Source organism: Colletotrichum graminicola, assembly GCF_000149035.1.
Source record: "Colletotrichum graminicola M1.001 genomic scaffold supercont1.113, whole genome shotgun sequence".
NCBI classification, from domain to species: domain Eukaryota; kingdom Fungi; phylum Ascomycota; class Sordariomycetes; order Glomerellales; family Glomerellaceae; genus Colletotrichum; species Colletotrichum graminicola.
In genome coordinates, this window is record NW_007361117.1 from 1 (window position 1) to 20,980 (window position 20,980).

Consider the following 20,980-nt stretch of genomic DNA (forward strand, 5'->3'; position numbering starts at 1 on the left):
TTACCTTTCTACCTTTTATATAAGTTAATTAAGCTATAAGAGATAAAGTTAAATAAAACTACTTATTATTATATTCTTTATTACTATTCTAAACTACCTTATAGGTTTATACGTTATATTAGTCTTTCTATAATTACTATATTATTATATATATAGTTTACTACCCTTTATATAAGCTTCTTTCTAAGATGTTTTCTTACCTCTAGCTTTAACACCCTCTTTTTCTCTTTATAGCGCCTCTACTTTACTTATATTAAGTAACCCTTTAGGACGTAGTTAGGCCTTTTTAGCTCTCTAGCGCTTACTAAGTATATTTATTCTTATATAAAGTCTAAGGTTCTTAGCCTTAATAAAAGTAAGCCTATATACTAACTTACTAATATATTTAGCTTAAAAGTTAATTACCTTATATATTAGTTTTAAAAAGCTTTATTAATATCCTTAGATCTTCTTTTTTAGTAAACTAGTACTTTTTATACGCTCTAGTGCTATATTTAGTACTTTTAGGTCTTATAATCCTAAGCTAGTTAGACGTAAGCTAGAAGGTATTAGTATATTTAGCTTAAAGTCTAGGTAAGAAATAACTACTTTAGAGTTAAAAAGTATAAGGCTAGACTATCTAAAGCTAGCTTATATTCTTTTTATTAAAGAAAAATATACTACTTTAAAGGTAGGAAAGAAGTTATTTTTTATAATATATAAAATATATATTTATATTATCTTTTTAATTTCTTTACTATATAAAAGCTTTAATAGGCTAAAATAACTTATATTAAAAGCTAAAGCTTATATAATAAATAAAGAGATATATATAAAGTAATAATCTTTTATTCTTTATAAAAAGTATTAAATCTAGTTAATTTATAGCTATTATAGCTATTAAGGATTAGGATTTAATAAGTACTTTTATATAAGACTTAATATACTAGTTAAAATAAGATAACTAATTTAGGCTAATTTTATTTATTATTTATTTATTTTTACTTAAGTAAATACACTATTTAGCTAGAAATTAGCTGTTTTAGTACTAAGAGAGGAGGTAATATTTACTTTTTATAATAATATATAAAGGTATTACCTAGCTGTTTATATATACACCTTAAATAATAGAAATCTATTCTTAATTACTAGGCTACTTTATATTAGGCCTTCCCTTATAGTTAGAGGTTATAATAACCTTTATATATAATAGTATTTTTATTAAAAACCTAGTCTTATTAAAATTATAGATATTATAATCTTATACTTTATACCTTATTATTACGTTTTATATAAGTATAAACTAGCCTTATATAATTATAAGATTTTTAGCTAAGACTTTATTATAGTTAAGTTAATATTAACATTATATTCTTAATTATAGTTATTATTATATAAAGTTCTCTACTTATTAAGGTCTTATTTATATTATATTATATACCTTTAGGAGTTACTTAGCTATATCCTAAACGTCCTCTTGTTTGAGAGAAAACCCTTAGTTAATTAGGTTAATAACTCTCTTAAGAATTACCTCTTTCTTAACTTTTATTATCTTCTTTAAATTTAGACGTGTCTTATCTTATATAACGCGTCTAGTAAGTTAGTAATAGAGTAAGGATTAAGGGACCTTAAAGATAGTAGCTGAGTTTTATATACACATCTTTAGGTCTTTTTTAATAGCTTAGATAGTAAGGTTAATATAGCTTTTAATTAAAAAAGATTATATATTTATATATAAAGAAATACTAGTGTAAAGGTTAAAAAAAAAGAAAAGACAGGAAGTAGGCTACTTACTATAATAGGCTACTTACTATATATATATATTAATATAAATTATTATTATTACTATTATTATAAGTAATAAATTATAAGTATAAGTTATAATAAGGAAGTAAACTTATTATACTACTATATAGTTATATATAGAGGCTACTAAAGGTAATAAGTAGATTAAGAATAGTAATAAAGTATTTAGGTATATTATAGTGGTAAGTAAGTAACTACTTATAATAATCTTTATTGTATAAGGTATTATTATAACTAGTTACTTACACTAGCTAGGTAGTCTATATAATAAGTATATTAATAACCTTAAGTTTACTTTTACTAGTATTTTCTCTAGTAGTTAAATTATAAGAGGTATAGTAAAGCGTAGTAAGGCGTAAAAGGTATACATTATTACCTTTAAAGTGTTATTTAAGCTTTACTATTATTATAATAGAATTATCAGAATAACTAAGTAATAAGGTAATATAATACTTATTTAGCTTCTCTTTAAGTATTACTTTTACTACTATACTATAGTAGCTTTATAGTATACTTATATATATATAAAGATTATAAAAAGTAATAACTTTAAGTTAAGAGTTTTATATCGGCTACTATTATACTTTAAACCTAGATTATTAATATAAAACTTTATTAAGTCTATTAATTACCTTAGCGTTAAGCTACATTACTTACTTACTATAGTAGTAGGCTTAGCTAGTATTACTATAAGTAATATATATTGTTAAATTTAATTCTTATAAATTACTACTATTACTTAAGGTTTTTATAGTAATAAGGCTAAAAGAGATATAAATTATAGATTATTATAAGAGGTTACCTAGGTAATTACTAGTAATTTATAAGCTATAGCTTCTTTAGCTATTCTTAATATAATAACAGCCTAAATAAGTAACACTACTACATTAGTAATCCTCTTATAGAAATCCTTATCTACTAACTGTCTTTTGAATTCTCTAACCTTTTATATAGTAGTATTAATTCTCTCTTTATTTAAAATAATAGGCTTTTTATTTTATATAGCTTAGTAAAGATATAATATAATTATAAAGTTTTTTACCTAGTTAACTTATACTTTATAGATTATAAGCTATTTATATAACTTCTTATATATCTTATATAGTTTAAAAGTAAAGTCCTTAATTTCTAACTTTTTAAAGCTATATTATATCTTATTTTATAACATATTATATAAATAGTTATTTACTTTATACTATATAATATAATATATAGCTATAGTAATAAGGCTATTATATTACTTAGCCTTTGTAAGATCCTTTAGTAGTTTTATAATATAATCTTTTTCTTAAAGATTAAGAAGAATATACTTCCTAAAGTTACTAAGTATAAAGTATAAGTTACTTATTATAGCTACTAGACTTATAGCGTAATATAATATTATATACTTATTATAAATTGTTATAAGTTACTTAATTAATTTACCTTCTTATATATTACTTATTATCTTTTTATACTCACTTATCTTAGTTACTTACCTATAATTACCTTCTAGTAGCCTAACTACCTCTTAGTTATAGACGTTTCTCTTAACTATTATTAAAAGGTATATATATCTATTAGAGTATTTACTACTAGTAGTATAAATAACTATAAAGACTTATAGTTAAAGAAAAACTTAATAAAGAAAAGGCTTTTAGTAAGCTTATAGGTAATAAAGACTATTATATTAGTAGTATAAAATAACTTAAAAGAAAAACAAAAAAGATATATAAATAAGAGAAAGTTAGTAAGCTTTATAAGCTTATAATAGAAAGAAAGAAAAAGGTAAATAATTACTAATTAATAGTAAGTTAGTATTTAAAGTAAGGTGTTTTTTGTAATTAGATAAAGAACTTCTTATATAATAATAAAGTTAATTTACTAATATAAATAAACTAAATATACACGACCCTTACGATATTAAGAAGATATAGCTACTAGGTAATATAAATTAACCTATAATAGACGTGTAGTATAATCTTACTATAAAGGTATTTATAGATAGAATTCTTAGTAACTAATTAGGGCTACTATAAATAATTAATAAAGAAATTACCTCTTCTGATGTTATCTTACTAATCTATAGTATCTTATAGTAGTAGTTACTATAAAGTTTACTACTAATTAATACTAGTTTTATAAAGGCAGTAATATAGTTAACTATATATATTAATAGGTAGTAATAAATAAATAGAGGTAAATACTAGTTCTAAATTTAAATATAAAAAGAAGAAAAACTATTATAGGATTACGTAGCTAATTAGCTGTGTAATAACCTTATAGATCTAGTAGATCTATAGTAAATTAGCTGTAGTTAGTCTAGCTATTTTAGCGTTAATCTATACCACTAATATCTAGGCAATAGTTAACATTATAATAGTAATACTAAGTAGTAAATATAATATATTAAAAGTTACTTTAAATACGTTATTTACTAATAACATACTGAATTATTATAGCTTATAAGTATATAACCTAAAGCTATTTAAAGGGCTTATTTCTTATTAAGATAAAAGATAAGATATTATAATAATATTAACTACTAAGCCTAGATTACTAGTACTATTATTTACTATATTTTAAATATCTTTTACTAGTAGATTAATTACTATCCTAAGTATTAAACTATTAACTTAAATAAGAAATAAATTATTACTCAATAAGTAAATAGCTAATAAAGAGCTATTATTTATTTATATAATTTATAATAATACCTAGAGCATAATAATTATTATTTATTTAGAAGCAAAGCTATAGTATATAAACATTTATAACTACTAGCTATACTAAAAAATACTACTAAGTTAAACTACTATTAAATATAAGAAGGTAACTAAATTAATAGCTTATAGATTAGTAGAGATGCTTATTATACTATAATTTACTAACTTTATAGCTTAATTAAATATTAGTAGGTAGTATTCATATTAAAAACTAACTTAATAGTAAGAATTAGCTAATAATAAAGTAGCGCTTCACTAATAAATAAAGAAAAACATAATATAAAATATTAAAAGATAATTAATAAGTAAGAAAAGATATTTAGTATCGTCTTATAGTAATTACTATATTACTAATACTAACGGGGTACATTAATTATAGTAGAAGTATATATAAATTTACTAGTAAATATGTAGTTACTATATAGTAAGTTACTAAAGAATAACTAGTAAAATTACCTTACTTTACTAGCAATTCTACTTATAATATTGCTAGGATTAGCCTAGGATTTCCTAACTAAGAAATAGGGAGATTTCCTTGTTATTATAGGATTTTACTATAGTTAACCTACATACAGCGTAATTAATTAACTATTATAATCCCTATTATTTCCTTGTTATTATAGGATTTTACTATAGTTAACCTACATACAGCGTAATTAATTAACTATTATAATCCCTATTATTTAACATATTTAAACCTAAATAAGATGTAACTAGATCTAGAGACATAATATAGCTTAATAAAGACAACCTAGGCAAGACGGTCTCTCTCTTGCTTGCCGCTTCTAGTTGCAGCTGCAGGCACGTTCGTGTGTGTTCTATAAAGTGCTTTGACGATGGCGTCTGCATCGCCAGCCGACCGGCCCCCGCTTGCCTTCTCCTGTCATGCATGTGAGCCTCTGACGGCTTGCGCGTCATATTATCCTAGTCACTCACTGCCCGTCGATAGCTCTGTCCCTTTCTCTGGCATCGTTCTAAATATCCTCACGCATGAGCCCTTGTCAAGACAAAACATACCCAGTCGTTCGTACCGCTTCCTGCGGCACCAATAGAGCCTTCATCGACACGGCCACCGCTGCCGACGACAACTACGACCGCGTTAGCGTAAGAGGAACAGCCCCAAGTTTAGGGTCACACTAGCTCCGTCACTCTTTTCCTCTTAGTCAACTCACCAGGTCCTCTCCCTCTTCAGTATACACAACGACGGAGATGACACGTCTTTTTCATCAAGCAGCGCCTTACCCCTTTCGACGGCTCATTGCACGCTGCCCCCTCACCGACCTGGAAGGATCCGAGACAATGCCCGCGCACAAGGCTAGCACCGCGACCTCCGAATCACACACACATCCATCTGTCTTGTAAGCGACTACATCATCACTAAGAACAGGTCAGTATGGTTAGCCGACGTGTCACCTGGCCTGACACCACATTGTTCCACAGGTCTAACACTTCACCCAACAACGAAAGACCGAATTGGTCTCCAATCAACGGCGGGCCAACATCACACACCCCTTCCACCGCCAGAAAGACGCTTAGAAATGGTCAACACCGTCAGCGACCAACGACATCCCTCAAATGCGACAAACAACGACAGTCCGATGCTATCCGAGTAATTCCCGTGCCGTCAAGACGCCTAAGCAGTCATCAAGACAACTATCTATAACCGTTAAGCGGTGCTTTTCACCGTCCAAGTCACTGACTCAAACCGTCGCCGCTGCTTTGTGCGACCTTGATGAGATCCAAACCACAAAGTTTGCATGTAAGATGTCTTGCATTGAGAATTTGATTCCATAATGAACTTTGAAATAAATATTACAAGCAAGGCTGTAAATGGGGTGCGTGTTATACAAAATGGAACCATGTAGATGAAATTGAACATATTATAAAAGTTTAAAGTGGGTAGCGTAATTAAAAGGGTAGCCAGGATATAAAGGTAACTATAAGGTAGGTGCTTTAAATTATTCAATCGGAAACTCCGTAGTTAGGTCTTGTCCACAGACTGGGACTAGTCAGAAACCTAAAGTGTATAATGCGAGTCAGAAGCAGATGACAAGCACTTCTGCTATTTATTGTGTTTATTACAGTATTAAGAAGATTAATATAGTACCTATAATAGTTTGGTTAGGGTATCTCTGAGTGGACCAACGCCGCTGCAATCCTTAAGCCCTTTCCCCCTTTTCGCGGATTGAAAGGCTAGTTATGCCCTTAGGCGTATTTGCTACTTTAGTATAAGGGTCTTCCAAAGCCCCTTGATATTGTATCCTCTGTTGCTCTAGTTTACCTACTCTTCTTACTAACCTTGCTTTATTTGTATCATAAAATGACGTTCATACAGTACAGCATTCTCACCCTTCTATTTTTAGTGCTAGCTAATGGCCTTATCCTACCGCCCAGCTTGCAGTCATTAGAAGCTACAACACCTCAGCCGCTAAAAAAACGACAGTCCAGGACAAACGCACAGATAGTCGGTGGTAACATTGGTAAAGGAAACAGTGGGTTTTGTAAAGATTCTCAGGTGCAGAGGATCACTGCCGACCTGAAATGGATGCATGAACTTGCTGGTGCTGCGTCTGACTTTTTGCTCCAACCTGACTCTCATACCACTGCAGCATATATTGCATGGTTTGGAGGTACGTTTGGGTGGTCTACCCACTTTGGACAAAGACCAATATACTCTTAATTATTTCTAACCTCTGACGTTAGAATCCTATGCATCTGCCACCAGGGCGACAGAGATCGGGAATAAAGTCTTCAAAAGTATATGGAATATGGGCCTACGGTCTGTGAGATATACCGAGAGTGTCGAGGACGGCAGTTATAATGCCATAGTTTTTGGATGCTTTCCTACAGACCCACAGTACTGTACAGCAAACACCTATGCTGTCGCTCGTGACAACCGGTACAGCTATGTCATGGTTTGCCCGAGTTACTTTGGCCTTAGTCAAAAGTACACAGAAGCATTTGCATCTTGGAGGGATAAGCGGGAGGATATAGATGTTGGTGGACAGATTCTACTACACGAAATGCTACATCAACGTATAGTAGTCGGAGCAGACTATTACGCTCATGATTACGCTTACCGCCCGGACAAGTAAGCAAACTATCTATACTTCTAGTATTTGGAGAAACAGTATTGACAAAGGAGTAACAGCTGTTTGTCCCTCCCGGATTGGAAGAAGAAAGGGAATGCTGAAAACTATGCTCTTTTTGCTTTAGAAGTTAAAGCTAATCCAGAGCGAGCAAAACTTCAAGTTGATTTAAGGGCGCCAGAGGGAGCGGGTGAGAATGCAAAGAGGCTATTAAAACCTAGTAATTAATATAGAAAAGCTATAAGACAGAAGGTTAACATACATCTCTTACTAATTACAGTTACCACCTAAACACCCATTGCCAACTCCAACACACTATAGTCTGCCAAGATCACCAAGAAATACCTAGTCATAAGATGCCTTTTGTGAGTGCTTGCTTTGCTATAATGGCTTGATGACTTGGGTGGTGATAACCTTTGTGCATGCGGCTGCCCCATTTGATTCTATGGGTCCTAGTTACTACAAGAAGCAGAACCTATCCAGTTTCTACGCTGTTGGGTTCATATGCTCTGGTATAGAACAACGGCTTCTATTACAAGCCGTTATATAATGAGCGTACATCCACAGCTAGTGTCGGCCTATGTTAGATAGCTAGTGTAATAGGACAAGTTAGGTCCTATTAATAAAAGATTACTAAGAGTGACTAAGTAAGCTTTGTCCTATGCTCTCCTTACTATACTAAACTAGGGAAACTGTTATCATTCTATTACAAGTGGCGACTGCCTAGTCTATAGCTAGACAGTTGCGCCTAGATTTACATGTTGTAACAGGTTCACCTTTCTTAATGAATATATACTAACCCCTAAGTCTTGCTATGTGTTCAGTATTTGCTGTCTACAACCTCTGCTATTGTGTGATTTATAACTATTGTTTCCCTATTCTATGGAACATAAAAAGCTATAGTATAGGTGGTCGAAAGACCCTATTCTATGGAACACAACAAGCTATTTAGTTTTATATTATAGCTGTCTTATTAGTGGTGTTCTTCTTAATGCTTGTCCTATGCAGACTGGCCCCGTCCAGGTCGTCAACCGTCAGCACCCATATGGCAAGCGCCCCTCTGAGCGGCGATATCGACGTCTTCCCGCGCCAGAACTTTTTCCCATGCTGCCTCTTTGCCTCCTTGATGAAACGTTTCTCCTCCTCTTCGACCTTATCCAATCCGAGCTAGACGATGCTTCTGTCCAGGGTCCGAGTTCTTTTGCTCCTCTCTCAACGTCCAGGCTACCAACCCGTGTCGCGGTTCCTACCTCGTATAGGAGACACAGTGTAAGGGTATGAGCCAACAGCGTGGGAGCTACTGCGATCAATTGGGCACGAATTGTGGACGTTTGCTACAACGGCGATAGAGAGCGGTGATGCTAGAAATCAGGTAGTTTTTACCTAAGCAGGCACGTCTATGCTGGCTTAGATTCTATCGTCTAGCAGATTATAGTAAAGCAGAGTCACTAATCGCCTATATATGTATTCTATCTATAGTAAGGAGCAAGGCCTTTTATAAGAAATGTAATAAACCGCAGCGTCTGGTTATTATAGAGTAAAGTTGTTGGAATCACCAGGATGGTGATACGGTTAACCGTACGTATCAATAGGCAATTGACGAATAATAGGGGAATATACCGGTTCTGAATTATACGTAAAGAAGAGAAACTATCTATAGGTGTTATGCAGCGACATCGCCAGGTAATACCCCGTAGATCCCCTGGTGGATCTACAGTTAATTAGCTGTAGTTTCTCTGTCGGATTAGCGTTAATTATAGCGCTAATAATCTAGGCAATAGTTAACATTATAACACTAGTAACCTTCTAAAGTGCTATAAATTACCCCCTTATCTTCTAGTTATCTATAAAGGGCCTAAAAACGTAATAAAAGTAAAAGCTAAAAAGTATTTAATACTTTTTATATATATAACTTATTATATATATAAAACCTATCTGTTTATTTATATCTCTAATTAACTATTATTAACTAACTGCTCTAGCGCTTTATTTAGTAATAACTTTATAAATCTATTAGCTAGGTTATTCTCTCCTTATATCTATTAGATCTTATAGATCTTATATTACTTATATAACTAGTAAAGCGCTATAATATTAATTATAAGTTACTTCTTCTTAGTAGTGCTAAGCTTTATAAGGCACTTATAGAGAGAATATAAATTAGTATAAAGGATTATTAGGATTTATAGTATCTTAAAGTAGTTAGTAATTATTATAAGTATAGTACTAATTACGTATATAACGTTAGCGCTAGTAACTATATTATAGACTTTAGAGGCTAGTATACTATATATAACTTTTTTATACTTTATTAAGCTAAAGTAAATAATATTACTAGTAAGTATATATTTCTTTCTATTAGTAGTAAGTTATATAATATTACTTTTACTAGTAAGTATAATCAGACTCGAAGGATGAGTCCTAATTCATGGTAGCAAATAGTTAAGGTGACTTATTTATTATTTAATCTAGTAGTTAAAAGTCTTAATCTTCTCCTCTATAGGCCTTTAGTGTTATATAGTAACTAAGTAGTTAAAGTAAGCCTTAGGTTAGTAGATTAATATAATATATACCCTATAGGCCTTTTACTAGATAAAATCTTACTTAGTAGTAAGTAAATTTATATTAATAAGCTAAAGCTTCTTACCTTAATCCTTTTAGTAAAAATTTATCTTACTATTATAGCTAAAAGAAAACATACTACTATTAAAGGTAATAGAATTATTAATAGTTAGTAGTTACTTAGGCTTTATAGTAAAAGTTACTTTCTTAAGCTTTTTCTCCTGTTAGGTAGAGAATCTATTATTTATAAGGCTAATTATATTATCTATTTATATACTAATAATACTAAAATCTTTATTACTAGGTAATAATATTAAGAGGTAGTAGTTAAAGGTTAATAAATTTATCTAGAGATTCTCTTTGTAGTAGTAGTTATTTATAGCCTACTAGTAAGTACTTACCTTAGTAATACTATAAAGTGGCTTTATTACCTTTATAATAAAGTCACTAGGGTAAAGATAGTGTATTTATATAAGAAGTCTTATAAGAATAATATAGTTAAGTAGTATTATAGATTAGGTATACGTCTAGGTAATATTATATACCTAGAGCTAAAATCTATATTAGAGAAGTAAAGAGGTAAAAGTAAAGATAAGTCACTAGGCTATTTATTAGATAGTAAGTAACTATATAAGGATTATCCTTTTACTATTATTAGTATAGCCTTAAATAACTAACTATAATTCCTTATATAGTTACTTATTTCTCCTCTTAACTTTATATACTATATATAACTTAAAGATCTATATATTACTATACGCTTTCTTATTATAGGTAATAATATAAAATACACTACAGTTAATAAAGGCTTTTACTTTTACCTTATTAGATTCCTTAAAAAGCTTACTAAGCGTAGTCTAATACCTTTTTTATATAGTTTAATAGTAAGCGTATAGTCTATCTTTTTCTTTATAGTAAGGTATATATTAAAGACGTTAATAGTAGGGTGTATCTTATAAAAAAAAGTGTTAACTAGGTTCTTTTATAGGCAGCTATAGCCTTACTATAGAGGCGTTTTATTATTAATAATAATAGTATTATATACTTCCTCTATAGATTTAGGGGTTATTATAGGCTTTTCTTCTTATACCTATATAGAATTATTACCTACTTTAGCTATTACTAGTAGTAGTAGTAATTAATCTTTCTCTTATACTATATAGTATAGCTTTACTATAGTAATATAAAAGTTATATAGGCTATAAGGTAACTTAATAGTATAAGTAGTGTTATTATTAGTAAGTAAGTAAAACAGGCCTTACTAGCTGTCTTTTTTACGCTATATATAGATAAGTAATTAGAGGGGTAGCGCTATAGTATCTATAGTATCTAGGCTATTACGCGTTACTATTATATTATATACTTATCTCTTAGTGTAGATTTAATATACTATATTTATAGCCTCTTTTACTACTTTAGTGTGCTATATAGTAGAAGGAGTAGGTAGTAAATTATCTATAATATAAGAGTATATACTAAAAATAAGTAGGGTTAGCACTAGGCTATTAGGGCTAGCGGTATTATTAATAGTCTTAATAGCTAGTTAAAGGGTAACTTTAGGTTTATAATTACTATCTATATAAAGAATCTTATATATATAGTAAAAGGTAGCGTAGTATTACTTAACCTTACTAATAGATTAATAGGCCTTAATAGGTACTTTTTTTACCTTAATAGATAGTATATAGGCAGTATGTTTAAACTTAGCTATATAAAAATTTAGGCTAGTATTAGTAGTAATCTAATTAGGTAGGCTAAGATATATATTAATTTAGTATATTTATAGTGCCTCCTATATATACTCTATAGTAACTAAACGTAAGAATCTTACTACGTTAAATATAGTAGTAAAGTTAAGTGTATAAAGTACTAGCTTATTACTATCTAGATATATTATATTAATAATAACTTTATAGTTAAACTTATAGTTATTATATAAGGTAAATTTAAAGTAACTAGGCGCCTTTCTATTAAGTTAGTAGTAATAGCAGTATTTATTAATCTTTTTAAGTATAGTAAGGGAGGTTAATTTACCTACTTATTTAAGAAGCTTATAGAGGTAATTTACTAAAGAATAGCTAAACTAGTAGTAAATCTAATATAATTTACTATTAGTTAAGTGTTACTCTATAATAGTGCTCTCTAGTAGATCTAAAAGTATCTATATATAGCTCTATTTCTAGGTACTAGGCATAATAATCTTGTCCTTAATAAGCTAGTTAGTAAGGTTACTAAATTTAACGCTATAATAATCTATATCTTATAGATAAAAAAGAAATAGTATATTACTTATTATTATATAGAAAATAAGCTTACTAATTAGTGTAAATATATAGATTACACTAAGGGACTTATAGTAATCCCTACTACTAAAGTAAATTACTGCCTTACTAGCGTATATAGTATCTAGTAAGATCTTCTTACTAAGGTGCTTTTTAAGGGCGTAGTACTGTTATTAGCTAGCTATAGATACCTTAGCTGCACTAGTGTTAGGTATAATACTTTAAAAGGTAGACGTAAAGTAGTAGTTATTAAATATAAAGATATTACTACACTTTATAGTTATATTAAGTAATACCTCTTTATATAGATTATTATAGGTTATAGTATAAAAAGTTACTTAGTTATATAGCTTCTTATAAGTAGATAGGCTATTAATTAATTACTTACTAAAGTACGTAGTTATAGTAAAGAATATAGTAGATCTATAGCCTTTACTGTCTAATAGGTAAACCTTCTTATTATTACTTACTTTTTTAAGATAACTTAGCTTAGTGTCTTTATAGTTAATAAGAAAGTAACTAAATATAACTAGTAAAGCCTACATAAAGTAGGTGCTCTTATACTACGTAAAGAAGGCTTATTATTTCTCCTTAGTGTGCTTAGTTAACTAATAGCCTAATTTACTATAGATAAAGCACTTCTTAGATAGATTGCTACTAGGTAGTATTCTATTACAGGCTAACTATAGAGGGCCTTATAACTAGCCTTACTATCTCTAGGGGTCTGCCTTATAGTTATATTAGCTATTATACTTATAGTTAACCTAATATTAGTTATTACTATAACTATTATTATTATTAATAATATATTATAACTATAGATTATAGTAAAGAAGTAAATTTACTACGCTATTATATAATTATATATAAAGGCTACTAAAGGTTATAAACAGGTTAAGAATAGTAATAAAGTAATTAGGTATACTATAGTAATAAGTAAGTAGTTACTTATAGTATTCTTTATTATATAAGGTGCTCCGCCAAGAGGGCTTATTTTATGTCCTATTAAAGCGGCAGAGACCTGCTCATCGGGACGTATTATAAGTAGTTAATTACACTAGCTAGGTAATTTATATAATAAGTGTGTTAAGGACCTTAAGCTTACTCTTACTAGCGTTTTCTCTACTAATTAAATTAAAAGAGGTATAGTAAAGTTTAGTAAGGTATAAAAGGTATACTTTATTACCTTTAAAGCGTTATTTAAGCTTTACTATTATTACGTTAAAATTATTAGACTAGCTAAGTAATAAGGTAGTGTAGTACTTATATAGCTCTCCTTTTAGTATTACTATTACTACTACGCTATAGTAGTTTTATAGTATACCTATATAGACGTAAAGGTTATAAGAAAAAGGTAACTTTAAGTTAATAGTTTTATATAGACTACTACTGTATTTTAAACCTAGATTATTTATATAGAACTTTATTAAGTCTGTTAATTACCTTAGCGTTAGGCTGTTTTGCTTACTTACTGTCGCTTTAGGTGTAGTTAGCGTTACTATAAGAAAGAGGTGTTACTAGATTTAATTTTTATAAATTACTTTAGTTATTTAAGGTTTCTATAGTAATAAGGCAGGGGGAGATATAAATAATAGGTTACTATATAAGGTTACCTAGGTAGTTATTAGTAATTTATAGATAGTAGCCTACCTAGCCTTTTCTATAAGTTTAATAGGTAACTTTACTATACTAGTACTATCCTTATAGAAGTCCTTATCTATTAGTTACTCCTTAAATTACTAGATCTTTTATAAGGTAATTATAATTAACTCCTTATTCTATATAATATATAACTTATCTTATATAGCTTTATAAAGGCGTAAGGTAACTATAGAGCTCTTTATTTAATTAATCTATACTCTATAGTCTATAATATAGTTATATAGCTTATTAGTAACTTTATGTAGTAATAGCTTAAAGTTATTAATTAACTAATCTTTAAAGTTAAGTTACGCCTTATTTTATAGTATCTTATAAAGATAGTTATAGTACTTATATTTAGTAATATAAAACGTAGCTATTATAGTAAGCGTGTTTCTTTACTTAGTAATTATTAGATCTAGTAGTAACTTAGTAATATAGTCTTTTTACTATTAGTTAGTAAGTATAAATCCCTCTAGCCTTTTAGGCACTTAGTATCTTCTTATAATTACTTCTACTTTCTTAGTAGCGTTAGGTAGTAACGCGTACTTAAGGTAAATTACCTTAGGCTGCTTAGTAGTGTTACTGCCCTATGTGGTGCTTATAGTATCCTGTTTACGCTTACTTATTTTAGCTTACTTACTTATAATTACCCTCTATTAGCCTAACTACCCCTTAGTTATAAGCGTTTTTCTTAACTATTATTAAAGGGCGTATATGTCTGTTAGAGGATTTACTACTAGTAGTATAGGTAACTATAAAGACTTATAGTTAAAAAAAAGAACTTTACTCTTAGTAAGCCTATAGATAATAAATAGGCTGTTACGTTAGTAATAGGAAATAACTTAGTAAAAATAAGAAAAGATATATAAAAAAAAGAAAGTTTATAAGTTGCTTAGGCTTATAATAAAAAAAGTAATAATAATAGGTAACTTAGTAGTAGTTACTAGTTAATAGTAAATTAGTATATAAAGTAAGGTGTTTTTTATAGTTAAGATTAACCTCTTAGATAGTAATAAAGTTAATTTACTTATATAATAAATATAAATCTATATATCTCTCTATAAGTTAAGGGGATAAGTTACTATTAATATAAATTAACCTATAATAGGCATATAGTATAACCTTTATTATAAGGGTATTTATAGTAGCGTTTTTTAGTAAGCCTACTGTTATAACCTAATAAGTTATAGGCTATGTTACCCTACCTAACAGGCAGACAATAGGCAGCAGTAGTATTTTAACAGACAAGAGAACAGGAATAGACAGATAACTCCTTAGAACAGAAGAACTATAGTATAAGTCACATAGAGATAAAGAAGTAATTACGTAATAAGGTAATTACTAGTAATAATAAAAGTAAGCGCTTACTAGTATCTACTAAGCGCTTACCTTATATAAAGGTAGTAATTACTCTTAACTATTAGTTAGAAGTAACTATTTAGAGAACTACTAGGACTTATATATAAGATAGACTTAGACGCACTTAAGGACAAAACTTCTATAGCTCTTTAGTAATAAACTTAGGATATATTCTTTAAATACCTTTTAGTATCTAACCTTAGCTATTTAATTAATAAGAAGCTATATAAGTACCTAGACGCCTTTAACTACCTAACTAATTACTAAGTAATTAATAAGCCTAGTAGGAATAATAAATACTATTAACTAAGTATTAACCTCTACTTACTATTAGTAGAAGCCTTACTATCTAGAAACTAGCTATAACACTTTAATTACTTCTATTAAGTAAGTTAACCTTAATACTTACCTAATAGTAAAACATAATAAGATATCTACACTATAAACTACCTCTACTTTATCTAGCTTTAGTAAAAAGAAGCCTTTAGTTACTTCTATATAAAACCTAGATAATAAGATAAAAGACGCTAAAGTATTAGATAAAGAACTAGGTTACACTTAATAAACCTATAGTATTATTATAAGCTAAATTAAAAAGAATAATTCTAATATAGCTAAGATATAGACTATAATAAATAAACTTAAGAATAAACTTAAGGGTAAGGGTAATAAAGTTTATAAACTTTAATCTATAATTACTACTACCTTTACTAAGCTTAAGGAAAAAGAGAGAGAAGTCACTAAACTTAAGGAGGATAACTACACCTTATAAGGGGTAGCTAATATTATTACTACCCTTATAAAAAAGCGTAATAAACTTAAACTTAATTTACCTAGTACTTATAATAGTACTAGTAAATAACTAAAAGGATTTCTAATTTAAGTATATACTTATTAGACTTTTTATACTACTAACTTTAGAAGTAAAAGATATAAAATATCTTTAGAAGTATAACTAGCTTTATAAAAGCCTTATAGTTACTATTTTAAGATCTTAATAAGAAGTAATAAGCTAAGTAAGACCTAGCTAGCCTATAATAAACTAAGTTAGCCTCTTACTATATAGCTAAATTCTAATAACTAGCTACTTAACTTAATATTACTTAAGAATTACTAATCTTTACTGTTATAATATTAACTATTGCCTAGATATTAGCAATATAGATTAACGCTAATTAGTTAGAATAACTACAGCTAATTTACTATAGATCTACTAGATCTATAAGGATATTACGCAGTAAATTTGCTATATAATCTTATAATAGTTTTCCTTCTTTATATATAATTTAGAACTAGTATTTACCCCTATTATTTATTACTACCTATTAATACGTATAGTTAACTATATTACTAACCTAGTAAAACTAACACTAATTAGTAGTTAACTTTACTATAACTACTACTAAAAATACTATAGATTAGTAAGGTATTATAAGAAGAGGTAATAACGCTATTAACTGTTTATAAAGGCCTAGAGTAGGCCTTACTAAAAAACGTTACTATAAATACCCTTATAACGCCGTTATACTACACGCCCTTATAGGTTAATTACTAAGATAATAATACCTAACCTCCTGTAGTTAGTAAAGGCCTAGTAATTTACGTCTATACACGTAAGCCTTATTGCTTTATAAAAAGCACTCTTAACTATAAAAAACACCTTACTTTATACGCTAACCTATTATTAATTAGTAATTATTTACCCTTTATCTTCTTTTATTATAAGCCTATAAAGCTTACTAACTTTTTTTTTATATATTTTTTCCTATTTCTTTTTAAGTTATTTTATATTACTAACGTAATAGCCTTTATTACTTATAAGCTTATTATAACCTTTTCCTTTTTTTAAGTTTTTATTTAACTATCAGTCTTTATAATTATCTATACTACTAGTAGTAAATCCTCTAACAGACGTATACGCCCTTTAATAATAGTTAAGGGAAACGCCTGTAACTAAGAGGTAGTTAGGCTAATAGAGGGTAATTATAAGTAAGTAACTAAGATAAGCTACTAAGGTAAAAAAGGCGTAAATAACGTATAGGGTAATAACGCTTTTAGGCAGCCTAAGGTAATTTACCCTAAGTACATGCTACTACCTAACGCTACTAAGCAAGTAGAGGTAATTATAGGAAGATACTAAGTGCCTAAAGGACTAGAAGAATTTATCCTTACTAATAGATAGTAAAAGGACTATATTACTAAGCTACTATAAGATCTTATAGCTACTAAGAGAAGGAACGTACTTACTACTATTACTACGTTTTATATCTCTAAGTATAAATACTATAACTATTTATATAGTATCCTCTAAGAGAAGGTGTAATTTAACTTTAAAGATTAGTTAGTTAAAGATTTTACTACGTTACTATATAAGGTAACTAAGGAGTTATATAACTGCCTTACTAGCTAAGGATTATAAATAGACTAATTAAAGAATTTAATAGTTACGTTATAGATTTATAAAGCTACCTATAATAATAAGTAAGTTATATAGGATAAGGAAATAATAGTAGCTATTACCTATAAGACAAAAAGGTTTAAGGAATAGCTAATAGATACTAATTTTTATAAGGATATTACTAATATAGCAGTGTTACCTATTAAGGCTATACTTATAGCTAAAGCAGATAAATAAGTAACTACCTATAGATTACTAGTAGTTACTAAGGTGACCTTATATAATAACCTATTGTTTATCCCTCCTTAAGCCTTATTACTATAGAAACCCTAAATAATAGTAATAATATATAAGGCTTAAGTCTAACTGCACTTTTTATAAGTAGTAATACCTATTATAACTACTATAATAGCAAGCAGGTAATACAGCCTAACGCTAAAGTAATTAACAGACTTAATAAAGTTCTATATAAATAATCTAGGTTTAATATATAGTAGTAGCCTATATAAAACTATTAACTTAAAGTTACTATTTTTTTATAACCTTTATATCTATATAGGCATACTATAAAACCACTGTAGCGTAGTAGTAATAGTAATACTTAAAGGGGAGCTATATAAGTATTACACTACCTTATTACTTAGTTATTCTAATAATTTTAATATAATAATAGTAAAGCTTAAATAACGCTTTAAAGGGGATAAGGTATACCTTTTACGCCTTACTAAGCTTTACTATACCTTATTTAATTTAATTACTAGAGAAAACACTAGTAAGAGTAAGCTTAAAGTGCTTAAATTACTTATTACATAAATTACTTAGCTAGTATAAGTAACTACTTATAACAGCACCTTATATAATAAAGATTATTATAAGTAGTTACTTACTTACTGCTATAGTGTGCCTAAATACTTTATTACTATCCTTAATCTACCCCTAACCTTTAGCAGCCTCTATATGTAACTACATAGTAGTGTAGTAAATTTACTTCTTTACTATAAATTATAGTTACACTTTATTACTAGTAATAATAGTAGTAATAATTAATATTAAGTTAACTATAAGTATAACAGCTAGTGTAACTATAGGGTAGACCTCTAGAGATAGTAAGGCTAGTTATAAGGCACTTTATAATTAGCTAGCAGTAAAGTACTATATAATAGTAATCTGTCTAAGAAGTGCTTTATCTGTAGTAAATTAGGCTATTAGTTAACTAAGCACACTAAGGAGGAATAATAAGCCTCCTTTATATAGTATAAAAGCACTTACTTTACGTAGGCTTTATAGGCCACCTTTAGTTACTTTCTTATTAACTATAAAGGTAATAAGCTAATTTATCTTAAAGAAGTAAGTAAAGATAGTAAGACCTACTTATTAGATAGTAAAAACTATAGATCTACTGCGTTTTTTACTATAACTATATACTTTAGTAAGTAGTTAATTAATAGCCTATTAACCTATAAGAAGTTATACAACTAAGTAACGTTTTATACTATTACTTATAAAAATCTATATAAAGAAGAATTATCTAATATAACTATAAAAAGTAGTAATATCTTTATATTTAATAACTACTACTTTATGTCTACCTTTTAAGGTATTATGCCTAATATAGGCGTAACTAAGATATCTACAGCCAGCTAGTAGTAGTACTTTACTTTTAAAAAACACCTTAGTAAAGAGATTTTACTAGATACTACTTACGCTAGTAAAGTAACGATTTACTTTAGTAGTAGGGATTACTATAAATCCCTTAGGGCAATCTATATACTTATACTAATTAGTAAGCTTATTTTCTATATAATAATAAGTAATATACTATTTCTTTTTTACTTATAAGATATAGATTGCTATAGTGTAAAATTTAATAACCTTACTAACTAGCTTATTAAGGATAAGATTATTATGCCTGTTACCTAAAAATAGGGCTATATATAGATGCTTTTAGAGCCGCCTAAGAGCGCTATTATAGAGTAACACTTAACTAATAGTAAATTACACTAGATTTACTATAGATTTAGCTACTTATTAGTAAATTACCTTTATAAGTTACTTAAATAAGTAGGTAAATCTACCTCCCTTACTACGCTTAAAGAGATTAATAAGTACTACTGTTACTACTAACTTAACGTAAAGGCGCCTAGCTGCTTTAAATTTACACTACGTAATAACTATAAATTTAACTATAAAATCTTTATTAATATAATATATATAAATAGTAATAAGCCTATACTTTATATAGTTAACTTAGCTACTGCGTTTAACGTAGTAAGATTCTTATGTTTAGTTACTATAGAGTATATATAGGAGGCACTATAAATATACTAGATTAATATATATCTTAGGCTGCCTAATTAGATTACTACTAACACTAGCCTAAATTTTTATATAGCTAAATTTAAATATACTACTTACGTGTTATCTATTAAGGTTAATAAAGTGCTTATTAAGGCCTATTAATCTATTAGTAAGGTTAAGTAATACTATACTACCCTTTACTATATATATAAGATTATTTATATAGATAGTAATTATAAGCCTAAAGTTACTCTTTAATTAGCTATTAAAGCTATTAATAATACCACTAGCCCTAATAGCCTTATGCTAACTTTCCTTGTTTTTAGGGCATACTTATATATTATAGATAATTTACTACCTACCCCTTCTACTATATAGTGTACTAAAGTAGTAAAAAAGGTAATAAACGTAGTATAGTAAATCTATATAAAGAGATAAGTATGTAATACGCTAGTAATATATAATAGCCTAGATATAATAAATACTATAGCGCTGCCCCTTTAATTACTTATCTATATATAGTATAAAAAAAACAGCTAGTAGGGCCTGTTTTACCTACTTACTAATAACAGCACTACCTATACTATTAAATTACCTTATAGCCTATATAATTTTTATATTACTATAGTAAAGCTATACTATATAGCGTAAGAAGAAGGCTAATTAGTGCTACTACCTATAATAGCTAAAGAAGGTAATAATCCTATATAAGCACAAAAAGAAGAGCTTATAACAGCTAGTAAATCTATAAAGAAGTACGTAATACTATTATTATTAATAACAGGTAACTACTATAATAAGGCTACAGACGCCTATAAAGACCTAATTACTATATTCTTTTATAGATACACCCTGCTG

At 28.3% G+C, this 20,980-nt stretch overlaps 1 protein-coding gene across 1 annotated transcript; it reads right to left on the reverse strand.

Moving 5' to 3' along the window:
• Positions 1-5,507: 5,507 nt before the first annotated feature.
• On the reverse strand, positions 5,508-6,265 carry GLRG_11743 (uncharacterized protein; the record flags this gene model as incomplete). The annotated part of the gene is made up of 4 exons (XM_008102427.1): positions 5,508-5,565; positions 5,733-5,856; positions 6,000-6,021; positions 6,197-6,265. Coding segments are annotated over 4 exons (273 nt in total), but the record flags the coding sequence as incomplete, so codon positions are not given.
• Positions 6,266-20,980: the final 14,715 nt, after the last annotated feature.